We start from the raw sequence: 13,644 nt of genomic DNA, 5'->3' as shown, positions 1-13,644 counted from the left end.
CTTAACTACGTCTAAATTTTTTTCGCCATATTTCCATTGCTTGTCTGTCGCCGTTCTGCCAAAATCATTATTAAAAACAAGGACTTTTGACTTTTCCGGATTAATTTCTAGATTCCACAATTGGCAATATTTTTTCAGTTTATTTATCATCAACTGTAGAGCAGTCGGTGACTCCCCAAGAATGACAATGTCACCGGCATACATGATCACTATGATCCGTTTGTTAGCAAAACTCCACTCCACAGTTGAGATACTCAACCAAATCATCTAACAAAAGTATAAATAACAAGGAGCTTATATTAGAGCCTTGTCTCACTCCTTAGTTCACTTCAATCAATTGATATTGTGGTCTGTGCACGCTTCAAAAATCTTATCTCCCAAGAAGAAACAAGAATATAAGGTCCAGAAAATAATTCGCCTTAAACCATGCTAATTGGAACGGACCAGAGGGCATAGATACAAAAAATGTCGAAATATTCTATGGTGTGATGACCAAAAGGTAGGGGCTACCACCCCCGTTATACACAGAAATTAAACATGGAGGAGACAATGTAATGGTGTGGTGCTGTTTTTCCTGGTACGGTGTCGCCCATATATTCATTATTAATAACATCATAACAAAATAAGGCTGTAGGGTTATTTTGGAAAATGTCATGTTACCGTTTTCACCGATGGCACTTTAGCAAGATTTTATCAAGGTTCAGATAACTGAAAAAATCAAAAAAAAAAAGGCTGGGATGTGAGTCACACTGATAACATTCCATTTGTGCCCATTTTACAAAATTATAAAGACAACATTTTTTGTATGTTAAAAAAAAACTTATATCTTTCTTTCGAAAGTTTTTTGTTGATTTTCTGAACTACAATTCTTATACCTGTTATTTATTATTTGAAAAAGCAATTTACACGGCAATTAGTCTTAGGTGATTTGTTAATTCCTTGCAAGAGGCGCAGTTCCTTTAAAAAACCCTTTTAGGTCGCATAAGTAGGGTCAAATCCAAGAACTACATACTTATCATACTAAGGGTACTTCTAAACTCAATAACTTCATTATTTCTCCCAAATAGTGTTTTTTTTTTATAAGATACCAATATCTCACACAGTCGCTAAGATATTCGAGTGAAACGTCAATTTTAACCAACTTTTGGTAGTTTTCTTTAAGGTTTTTATTTTTTTGGAGAAAAATTGTCTCTTTGAGTTCTCAAAAACACGTTATTCTTTGATGGATGAATTTATTTTGGAAGAAATATTATTTATTGATACACAGACGACAAAACAAATCCCGAACTTGAACATGAACAAACGTGCAAACTTAATCTTTGATTAAGATTCTAGGAACCTTGAAACGTCCAATAATATCAAATTTCTCAATTCGACAATTGGCTTAAGCTGCATGAGAAGTTCTGATAGTTATTATTAATAGTTCGGCATTTGAAAGCTTGAAAATTGTATTACCATTTCTGGTAGTTAATCATGAATTTAAAGTTGGAAAAATCCCTTCGAAATTAATAAAATTTACTTTGAAAAATAAATCTTTCGCGAAGTTTAAAGGAAATTGTTTATTGATTAAGATGTTTTCTAGTTAAATAGTCTTTTTTATGAACAATTTGAAGTAAAGGAAGCAAGGACATTACTCAAGCCTTTAATAAAAGACGAATATACTGCAAAATCAATTTGGTGACAACTTTATTTCTAGATGTGGTCCTGCTTACCTCCGCTTTTTCGTTCGATTTAACGCCTTTCGATTATTTGTTTGTGACTAACAAATGACTTGGGCCTATGCTGATTAACCAATATTCAAACCACTATTTAAGCAATATGGTCGCATTATTTGAACAAAGTAGCAGTAAGAACTCGTAACTGGGGTGTGCATATGATGAAAATGATTTTTTTCTAAAATAAATGTCAAAACAACTCTAAAACCTATTATTTTCAAAAAATAACACAAAGATTTACTTTTCTTTATAAAGGAACTTTAAATAGTTGCACTACATTGAAAACAGTACAGCCAATTTCAAAGCAGTAAACTAATATTAAGCCCTGCCATATTTTCATAAAAAGAAAGTCCCTTAAATGTTCAATGCACACTTGAGATCTCTCAGTCTCAATTATCCCCGGAGTGCAAAACAATTTTAGAATTTTTTAATTTTGCAATTTTTATTTAAGAATCTCGACAGATTTTTTAGAATGCTTTAATAAAAAAGGAGACCATCATCACCTTACATTTACCTACATTCTCCTAAATAAGCATCAAAAACTATCTCCAAATTCTCCCATCCTAGTATGTGCTCGTGCTACACTCGACACTCGTACATGCCTTCTTATTAAGGGTGGGCGTATATCTGAGTTGTTTCTCGTTCACTTAATCAATGAACCGCGATCCAATTCAAAATATGGTAAACAGTTAGCAGACCGTAATTGCTGCCAATTTTCAAAGGTGGGCATTAGCCAACTACTTGATGCTGCTGCTTTGTAAATTAAGGAGGACCGAATTCATCTCCATAATCTATATATGATGTCTAAACAAAGAAGTCCAAAGTAAGCGCACACTTTTATATGCATAACGATATAGGAATACGTAACGTAAATAAGTCTAAACTATTCCGTCTATCCGTTCTAAAGAGAGTCTTTAAGCAATTTACTTATAGCGCAGTGCTATGCTAGCGCGCTCCTTTATATATTGCGGGACCATTATAGACAATTCTAATTGGCCATCATAAATTTAGATTCTGTGTTCCAAATTGATCTGATAGATTCAACTCCAGTTGGAACCATCAACGGCAATCTCTTTCGATCTTCTGGATGCGCACAGAGTAAGTTAAGTATATACCTAACTAGTGTCTATCTACTTGGTAAACAGTGGCGGAAAAGTATCTAAGTACTATATATACGACGAATACAGTGCACTGAGCAACTTTTGAACTTGAAGAACGCGCATTTCAGCTCGATGAGGCTCGCGCGGTGGCGATGATGATGGCATTTGATGGTTTGTTGAAGCTGAAGCCAAAGCTGTGTGGTGGTTAAGCTGCTGAAGCTGAATCTGATGTTGGTTGATGCATTTTATGTCAGGCTCTTCCCACTTGAGATGGCCACTTAGTGGGGTTCTTTAGTGCAATTTCTTGTCAAGTTTGATTGTGGGGAAGAATTATCCCGCATCTTATTAGAATGTATTTATGAGAGATACTTTGAATGCAGTTAGTTATAGCTAAGGGGGCCTTTTCAAGCTATTTGTCTTGGTTTTTATTTGTTTTGCTTGTAGAGCATCAAACACATCAGACTGCGTCAAGGAAGGTGGAAGATTTAGAAGAGGATTTTTTAATTAATAATTATATCATGTTGGCATGAAATATAATGCCACCTATAAAGGTTTTAGACTTGCAAAATAATAATGGTTTCAAGACGGGGTTTTCTTTTTTGAATTTATGGACACAAGTAGAATGCAATTGAAGATGAAATAAATTAGGTGGTGTTTTACTGTACATTTAGCTGTTTTGCATAAAAAACTGAAAATTAATTTGTAAAAATGTTTAAACCACAAAAATCTATTATCTTGATTTAAATAATTTTTGAAGGGTAAAACAGAATTAATTAACACTAATTTCGGATTTCGTTTGAATATTTCTTTCAAGTTTTATTTTTAAATCTTTAAAAATAGAATAATATGTTTTCTTTTTTAATTTGTTCCTAATATAACTTTTATTCAAAGAAAACTACAAAATAAAACTCTGATTAACAATTTAATTAATAGCCTTCGAAACATTTAAACTTCATAAAAAAATGTTTCAACTTAAGCTATATTTGCTTTAAAAACTAGCTGATTAATAAAGTTCAAGCTTTAAAAGAGGCTGGGATGCAACCCACACTGATCACTTCCCATTCACCTCCTTAAGAAATTCGAGATGTCAAATTTATCAAGAAGCATTTTAGCAGGGCTTTTATTTGTATATTTTAAGAATTTTTTTTTGTTTTATCATTTTTTCACCAATTTTTAAAAGTATTTTGTAGGCTATTATTTTTTTAAGAAAAACGTCAAATGGATTTTTGTAAATATTTTGACAACCATCAAAAAGTAAGTTTTTAATAAAACAAAATTATTCTTCAGAAATGTATTGATGTTTTGTAAAATATTGGAGATGACAATTTTTCTTACTACTTATTTTCATAAATAAAAGCTTAGGTCGATTTTTTTTCAAATGCGTACTAATTGCGTAAAACATGTAAAATAAAATTTAATTGAAGCATTATTGGTTTCGATATTGCTTGTGGTCATCAAAATACTGTGTGTTAAAATTCTGTATTATAAAATTGTGTACAAAAGAAATTCAGTTTTCTTTTTTCAAAATTCTGTATTTTGAAATTCTGGTTGATCAAAATCCTGAATTTCAAAGCGCTGAAAATAGTCTGAAAAATAAGAATCTTACTATTGGCAGCATTTCGAATCAAAGAATATTTTTTCTTTGAATAGTAAAAAGTTGTTGAGAAGTCAAATTTAAAAAAATTTAACCAGTACTTATAGTTGAATTTTTTCATGCTTAAGGGGCCATTTATAGCTGTCATTGAAATCGATCCGGAAACATTTTTGAATCGATATTTGACTATGTTTACCTTCGATTAAAAATGAAAATTATATACTGATCGATCGGAAATCACCCAAAGAATTGTTTTTGAGGAAAAAAAGTGTAATTACGGATTAGTTTTTCTCTAAAAATGTATTTTTCTTTTTTCCGGACGGAAATTCATTTTGCTGAAAAGTAGAAACGCATCGTTCCACTGATTTGTGTTCCAATTTCACGCAATTCCAATTACATATTTCTGTTAGTAAAATTTTTTCGGTAGATTTCAATCAGGCCATTTTTTTCAATGACAGAAATTTTTAATAATTTTTTTTTTCATAATGTTTTCAATGATGAAAACCAATGATAGCTATAACTGGCGACTAAGTTCTTAACTTCAATCCCCGCCCGTGATATCAAAAGTTTTTTTCACTGGAACTTCCTCTGAACTGGCAAATTCTACTAGAGTTATTTTTGGCTTTCTCAAATAAGACGTTCAGTTTTGGCATAAAAACTGTAGGTTACCTCTATCCATGACATTAGGTAGGAAAAAATGGCGATCTCAAGGCAACCTACCCTGAGATCCAATTAGCGCTGTAGTGCGCCGTTTTGATAATCCATGACATTACTAGCACAATAGAAATGCTTGAGCCAAGTTAGTAGGCCCTAGTTCTCTACGAATGTTGCACCACCTAGTTTAATTTATTAAGGTGCATGCATTAAAAGTTTTATAGAACTTATCATCTTCTATATGCCTTTTTATGGATTTCTGATACAAATATTTCCAACAAAATGATCCAATAATTTAAAAGCTGACTTTTTTTTCTACAGATGATGAGGAATTTAGAAATAAATACAGTATTATGAAAAACTGGATTTTGTTAGTTCAGCATTTTGGTATGAAATATTCTAAATTTACAGTGTTTTAAAATACAGAATTACATATTTGCAAACAGTATCAAACAAAATTTTGATCGTTAAAAATGCTGAACAACAGAATTTCAACTCGCCCCCGATTAAATGTGCAAACATAAGCCTTCTAAAAATACAAATCTTTGGATTGTCAATAAAATAATTAATCTAAAATTAAAAAAAAAGAATTAATGGTGTCTTATACCGTAGGTTTCTTAATTAATTAAGAGCTTTTGGGCAGCCCTTATATAATGTATTACCAATACTACCTGTTAAAAACCACAAATTAAGAAACAGTAACGCAATATTTAGCAATAAAATGAAATGGTTAAATTTTAAATTTGTTTCTTTAAAGATAATATTGCAAAAATTAAGAGAAAAAATTAATCGTTTGACAAAAACAAAGTGATACTTTTTTGTAAAAAGAATTAAATAGGTTTTTTTTTCAATTAACAGTGTTTTTTCTGCACTCACCTTAAAAAGCATATTTCTAACTTGGTCTTTCTTTTCAAAATTTCCCCTGAAATGTGTTTTTCCTTAGATACTAACTTTATCTACACTTCAAAAATAAATTGTTAATTCGAGTTGTGGTTTCATTATTTCTTATAATAATTTTATTAAGAATGTTACATAAATACCAAAATAATTATTTTTACAAAATTTTGACTATAAACAAACCTTAAAAGTCTATGTTGAGCCAAATAATTGCAAAGCTAACTAATTTATTTCCAATACGGTGTTCCACTCTAAATAACTTTTTATTTGGACAGTCTTTACTATTAAAACTGTGATATTTTGAGAACAGTTAAATAATAACCACGTCATTGCCAAATATACAACAATACACTATTTTTTTAAAAAAAAGGTTTGCAGTCAAAGATTTGTGTGACCGTGTTATTTCTTGAAGAGGTGATTATAATTGGACACTGATATTTTATAAAAGATAGGGTCTGTGCCACTATTCAACAGTTGATTCGAAAATTTGAATATATGAAATTATAAATCATATACAGCTGAAAATGTCAGGATTAGTCATGAAAATTTCGTAGAGAGAAACCCTCATTGATTCCTCTTCAGGAATACTGATCATTTAATATCAAAATGAGAACTCTTATTGTTAGCCCGTCTATGCCAGTTATATTTAAAATGGTGGAGTTCCTACATTTTAAACACTAAATTTCAATTTTCATCTTCAAAGGCAACTTATTATGAACTATAACAATAAGTGTGAACAGTCCATTAATAAAAGTGGTACTTATTTAAAGTTATAAAGATACTTAATAAGTCGAATGATCTGCCCTTAACAACACTGAGAAAGATCTACAAGAATCTAACTTAATGTTATACAAATTAATCAAATCGTCTGTGATGAAAAAAATTAAAACAAAACTTGTTAGTTTTATATGTTATCAAAAGGTTTAAAAGAAGAATGGCAACACAATTGATGAATTAGAATGATATTCTCAATTACGTAAATTTCCTTTTTATTGACCACAAGATTAAGATGCTAGAAATGAAATAATTTATGGGTCATAATACTTTATTTAAAATGCAGTACCTATGTCAAAATTCTGTATGTTTAAAAGTCTCTAGGACTAATTGCTGTATTTTAAGATCCTGTAAGTAGCCTGAAAAGAATGGTAAACAATTTGCAGCATCTTGAAATACAGAATTTGTTTTTCTTTGAATAAATGTGAAATGTGTGTTCCTAAAAATGTGTTACTTTTCAAATTTAAAGTGTTTCTTTTTTTTTCAGGCACATATCAATATTTTGACTTTTAATTTGTATCTCAGATAGTGTTATTAAAAGTTGCATGTTGTCATGCCACAGAACTTGGAAAGAGAAACTGACAAATTCTCCAAGAGCTACTATTGTCATGAAAAGTGCTTTGTAAATTTTCCCTTCGGATTTAGCACAAGAATTGAAGGTCCTCTCCATCTTTGGCATTACTCATACACTCAAATTTTTGAGAGTTGTTTCGTTGGAATTCGTATAAGAAGAAAAGAAACCGTTTTAAGACTGCCTTGGAGACCGCAAAAAACAACTTCGTTAGGAGAAAAATGAAATAATTCAATTCTTGAAGGAATTTTTCCAAATTGTTGGAAAGAATCAACTATTGTACCAATTTCTAAGGTTAAAAACACCAAAAACGCAGAAGAGTATAGACCTGTTAATATGTTGCCACTAGAGAGTAAGATTATTGAAAAAGTAACTTACATACAATTGCAAAAATACTAAGAACCATTTAATCTTATATCGCTGTATCAATCAGGATTCCGGAAAAACCATAATTGTGAATCTCTTCTTAATTTAATAATAACTAAATGGAAAATTGAAATACATGACAAAAAGATAGTTGTTGTAGTTTTTTTTGGATCTGAAAAGAGCCTTTGAAACAGTCGATAGAGATATTCTTTTGGTTTCGATCATATTTACACCAAAGATGGCAAAAAACTAAGACAAATAGTTGTTTTTCAGACTCTATAGATATAAATTGTGGAGTACCTCAAGGATCACTGCTTGGAGTCCTTTTGTTATTAGTTTATAAATGATATGGAAAAAGTTACTGAATTTTCCAAGCTGGTATTTTTGATGATGCCCTTCTTTTTGCTTCAGGAGACAACGCTGAGCAATGCATTATAAAGATAAATAATAATTTAAAAAATTTGCAACTATGGTTCAATATGAACAAATTGAAATTTAATATCAAAACAAACAGTGATATTTCCATAAATAATCAAAAAATTGAAATAGTAAGTGAGATTAAATACTTAGGAGTCTTGATTGATAATCGTTTAAGCCTAGTACATACTTGTGAACCATCTCGTGAACCCATACAAATTTCAGTTTTTGGTTCACCCGTGAACTTGCTCGTGAAGCTGAGTGGAGAACAAAGTGGAGAGTTTTCGTTCACGGGCAATTCACGTGCAAAATGTACGGGAACTGTTGGTGAAGCTTTGACATTTGGTTTGTTCATGTTCACAACGTGTACTCACAAGTGTGTACCAGTGAGCAATGTCAAAAGTTCACTTTCTCCACTGGCGAACGTTCACTTCACGAGGAAGTATGTACTAGGCTTTAAGTTTTAACTCTCATGTTGATTTTATTTGTAAGAAAATTTCCAAAAAAAAAAACACTTTTTTGGTAGAATCAGAAAAATTTGTAATTTAGAGATTTGTTTTGTGGTCTTTTTTCAAAATTTTCACAGAAATGCGTTTTTTCTCAGATACTTGATCTCGACTTCACAAATAAATATAGTTCTGTCGAAGTTTTATTTCATTATTTTCTTTAATAATTTTAATGTAAATACTACAAAAATAATAAACTAATTATTATTACAAAATGTTGACTATAACCTGAACTTAAAATTCGATATTTAGCCAAATATTTACGAAGCTAACTAAAGGATTTCCAATACAGGGTTTAATTTTGAACAACTTGTTATTTGGACAGTTGTTACTTCTGAAGCTGACAATTTTTAAGAATATTGTATTAAGAACTACGTTATTAAGTTAGTTAAGTTAAGTTATTAAAGTTTAGCATCAAAGATTTGTATACAAGAAAAGTGTCCTGACTGTGTTATAAGTGGAAGAGGTTATCAATAATTGGCAACCGATATTTTGAGAAAGATAAGATTTTGTCCATTATTCCACAATCAATTTGAAAATTTGAGGATAAGAAGTGAGAAATGTCTGGATTGGTCAAACAAAATTATGCTCACAGAGTACCACCTGCCTAGCAGCCAAGCAAATATGGCCAAGCATAGACTTAAAACGGTCAAAAGGCTTGATATCCCTGAGCAGACAAAGTATAACCTCTACTATTGGAGTAATAACAGGACACTGCCTCATAGGAAGACATGCTCTGAGGCTAGCGGTCTACACAAATGCCTTCTGTAGAAGCTGCATGGACGAGGAGAAAGAGGAAATACTCCAACACCTCCTATGTACATGTCCAGCACTCTCCATTAGAAGGAATAACTTTCTCGGTAATCCATTCTTCGATAATACCAGTGAACTGGCAACGATTGACACAAAATGTCTCTCTAACTTCACTAAAAGTACAAAATGGTTTGTTTAAGTTCATTACTCTCCCATGAGTAACCTCATTAGTGGTATCACAATGGACCCTTGATATCTAGGTGAGTCAATGACATCTGGACAGCCAACCCAACCTAAACTAACCTAACCTGGATTGGTCATCAACATTTTTTAGACAAAAATTTTGCTGCAAATAATTACATACCTGAATCTTTTGAATAAAATAAACCCTCATTGATTTTCTTTTCAGAAATTGATTATTCAATATCAAAATGAGACCTTTCATTGTAACCACGTATTTATAAGATTCAAAATGGTGTTGTCGCTACATTTTAAGGACTAAATATAAATTTTCATCTGCTAAAAGGAATATTACAATGAACTATTAAATTAAACTTAAGCAATCCAATAGTACAAGCAGTAAGTTGCTTGATCTGAATCAACTCCAACTTCTTCAAGACGCTATTAAACATTACATTTTAAGAGCATAAATCTCAGATTTTAAAATAGCAAACATTTTCTAAAAAAAATACTTCTCAAAATTATAACTTTAAAACATTTTCGAGTTAAAGTCAATGGCGCAAAATTTTAAACGATTTAGTAAAATGTTAAAGCCAGTTTTAGCAATCTAAATCTTAAAAGATAATTTACATAATTTTAAACGTTTTTATCTTCTTACTATCTTTAAACAATTAACTAAAGTTAGATTCACGGAATGGCTACTTTTAACAAATTTTTAAATTTCATATGACATCTTTCTAATTAATCTTATAAGAGTCACGGATTAATAGATCCGTTTAAGCCTGTTTAATTTGTATTAAGACATGTTCGGATACCAATTTTTAAAAGAAGGGAATTAGAAGTTTTCTATTTAGAATAGGGAAAAGAAAGGTTAAACATTTTGGAGGTAAAAATTTGAATTGCTAAATATTTAGGAATTAACTACTTAGTAAAATTCCAAGCCCTTAACAATTGGTTCTTTAAAATTTTGCGCCAATAATTTTACTTTTGATTCAGGCCCTAGTTTTCAAAATTTAGCACCAGATACTCGTGTAGGTAGTTGTTCAAATATTTCCAAATTGATAAGATATATACTTCTAAATCGAGGAAAATAAAGATACATCTTTAATAATTACAAGAAGTTCATACCTAAGAAATAAATTATAAAAATTCTTTTTTTTACATTAAAAAAACTTACCATGAAAACCATTAAATTATAAAACAGCAAACGAAATTTTGATCGCCTTCTGTTGCCAGTTGAGCAATCACTATCGCAATAAATCGTTCACACATCTCATGCGCATTATACTTCCGATGAATAAATAGCGTGTGTAAAACGCAAAATTAAAAAAAACGCGACAACACAACAAAAACAATATAAAATTGAATTAAAAACAAACAATATTAAAAAAAAAATCAAATCTACAACTAAACCGGAAATAATGTAGAAATCTTCAAAACACGCAAGAACTTATTTTATCTTCTTCACCATTCGAACATCATATGAACATAATTAGTATGACCATTCACTTTTCCAAAAATAATCAAATATTTTCACATTTTTATTCTTCTTCTTTTTTAATTTCAAATTTCAATTTGATTAAGATACAAAAAAGTTTGTGTTTTGTTTTGTTTATATTTTTCTTTTTTTTGCGCAAATTAAATTGTAAATAAATTCAAAACCAAAAAAAACACAGTCACACGAAAATTAACTCAAGCTCAAGAAACACATTCAAAACATGGACTATAGGTAGTACACTGTCAGCGCCGAGCGACGACTTCTGATGACAGATCTGATAAAACTTATCACACGGGGTGCCACCACAAATTATTTTATCTCTGGGATCTCTTGTGTTGTGATAGATGGATGCACAGAGCGGCAAGCAGCACACTTTTGAGTTGACACACAAAATTCTTATGTAAATAAATAAAAACAAAATGCCCTTTTCAAGTCAAGCCTTCAACCATAGGTCGGTGTATCGCTGTGCACGGGGGGAAGCACCCAAGAAAATAAAAAAACAACACAACTCAGTTCAGTTCGTCGTATGACGTTCGTTTCACTCGACTCGCAAAAGTCTATAGGGTAAGTAATAATGGAAAACAACGAGCACGCGATCGGCGTTGTCGTTTTTGTTTTACTTAGTTTTGTTTTTATTTTATTATTATTTTGTTAAGGCAAACACTCATGCAAATGACATCCAATTTAATTATCCGCGGGCGGGAACTGGCAACGGACAACTGGCATATAAATCTAGTTCCAGACTCGGGGGATGGTCACTGGTCAGGTCAGGTAGTGTGCTGCACTGCATATCCGGCACTTGTCGTCGCGTCGTCGTTGTTGTTGTTTTCGTTGTCGTTGCCGTCGTAGTAGACGTCTCTTCCACTCGTTATCGTTGTCGTCAATGCGAGGGGAGAACATGCATTGACATTAGTCCAATTGGAAATATCCGGCTGGGTATAGTTTAATAATACCTAATCATTGAGTCCACACCCTAATCCGAATTAAACAAATAAAGTCAAAATTAACACCAAGTTACGCGCACACAACTTGTTGTCTTTGAGTGTCTACAATAGGTGGGACCCGCAGTTCGCAGTCCACACGACCTTGTTCTTTTTTGGCGGTCTTATTGGTGGATGATCTAAAGTTCATTTGTCAACCACCGACAACGAGCGAGAGCACATTCACAGATAAGCTAAGCGCACCTGTTAACCTGATGCCGCGGTGCACTGCTGCACAGGTGTCGAAAAATCGAAAAAGTCCACAGACAGTTAGTTCGGTGCACGATGGAACGGAGTTGGAGTGCGTTCAAGTGCAACGACAACTTTAAATCAGTAAAAACCGCTAACAGCCCAGCCGAGAGTGCTGTGTGTTGGTTTTACTTTCCTACCATTGACAAAACGGTATAATATCGAGTTAACAATAAATACAATTAAACGCGCATTCAATCCAAACTAAATTTAACTCAATTGCGAACAACAAAAAGTATTAAAGTTGATTATAAATGAAATGAAAATTTAAAAAGAAACATTGAAATAAAAATTCGAACGGATAAATCAAATAAAAAGCGAACAAAAACCGAACGCACGTTATGCCGCCTCACGGGACAGCTCAGTACTGCCTCTAGCCGGGTTCCGGTCGAAGTTGTCTACCCCCAGTCGAGTTTTATCTTATAAGTTACACCAGTTAACCAGGCAACAAAACGGCCAACCAAAGCCAAACCAAACCAAACAACAGCCACCCAAGACCCAACATTCAACAAGACTTCACAGATTGTTTACCTTTATTTCACCAGTGGAGAGATTTTGTGGTGGAGTGGAGGCACCTATATTATAAGAGTACTCGGTGTTGGTGGTTATATGATTTTCTTACCTGTTACAATCAAGGTACCGTAAATCGTGTAGCCGCTCCGCTGCGACGATGTACGAATAAGATGAAGCAGTGGATACTCGACGATATTAACAACAACAACACCAATATAAAAACGTTGCAATTCGCAAATGGTTATAAGTAAGTTGCAGCTTAAGAGAATGGTAGCTTCATCCAAAGGTAGACGAAAAGAGATTTGTTGGGTTGTTTTGTTGTTGGAGTTTTTGTATACCTACCTATTGGTGAAACAAACTGTTTGGAGCTGAAAATCAAGCACACAATACCATCACCATTACCACCATCTATGAAAGGCCGTTCTCTTTTGATTTTGGCGCCGCACCACAACGACAACAGTGTAGTTGTAGTGTAGGCTTAAACATAACAGTAAACAAAACGTTTGATATTGATGCTTTGGCTCTGCTCACGTCACGTTATAATTTGTTCATAGCGAGAGGTGTCATCTGAAAAGCTTTTCCTTCTATAGTTTTTAGCTTTTGATAACAGACAGGTAGCAAGTAGTCTAGTGTTTGAATTTTAGTGCGAATAAGTAATTGATTTAAATGCATAGGAAAAGGAGCTTTAATTTTGCGTTAAGATGAATAAAAATTAGGAAAAGTCTACACAAATTTATTTAAAAATAATGATTAAAAAAGTGTAATTTTAAATATTTAAATCTAAGATTCAAATACCCGTGAGGCTGTTAGGTTTATTTTCAAAACATTATTAGGACTCTTTTTATTCATTAGAATTGGTAGTAGACATTGACAAATA

The 13,644-nt window shown here is 32.1% G+C and overlaps 1 protein-coding gene across 2 annotated transcripts in view; it reads right to left on the bottom strand.

The window, feature by feature from the left end:
- LOC129943278 (Krueppel-like factor 6) overlaps positions 1–13,300 on the bottom strand; it is a 240,615-nt gene extending 227,315 nt beyond the window's left edge. Inside the window, exon 1 of one of the 2 annotated variants that reach the window (XM_056052599.1) lies at positions 10,705–13,300. In XM_056052599.1, coding sequence (XP_055908574.1) covers positions 10,705–10,716 — 12 coding nt within the window. In that variant the 5' untranslated portion in view covers positions 10,717–13,300. The remainder of the gene's footprint in view (positions 1–10,704) is intronic. The other variant, XM_056052598.1, reaches the window with a different exon arrangement.
- Between the last annotated feature and the right edge of the window lie 344 nt (positions 13,301–13,644).

This window comes from Eupeodes corollae, chromosome 1, assembly GCF_945859685.1.
Source record: "Eupeodes corollae chromosome 1, idEupCoro1.1, whole genome shotgun sequence".
Classification (NCBI taxonomy): domain Eukaryota; kingdom Metazoa; phylum Arthropoda; class Insecta; order Diptera; family Syrphidae; genus Eupeodes; species Eupeodes corollae.
This window is presented reverse-complemented; position numbering and strand designations above follow the sequence as displayed.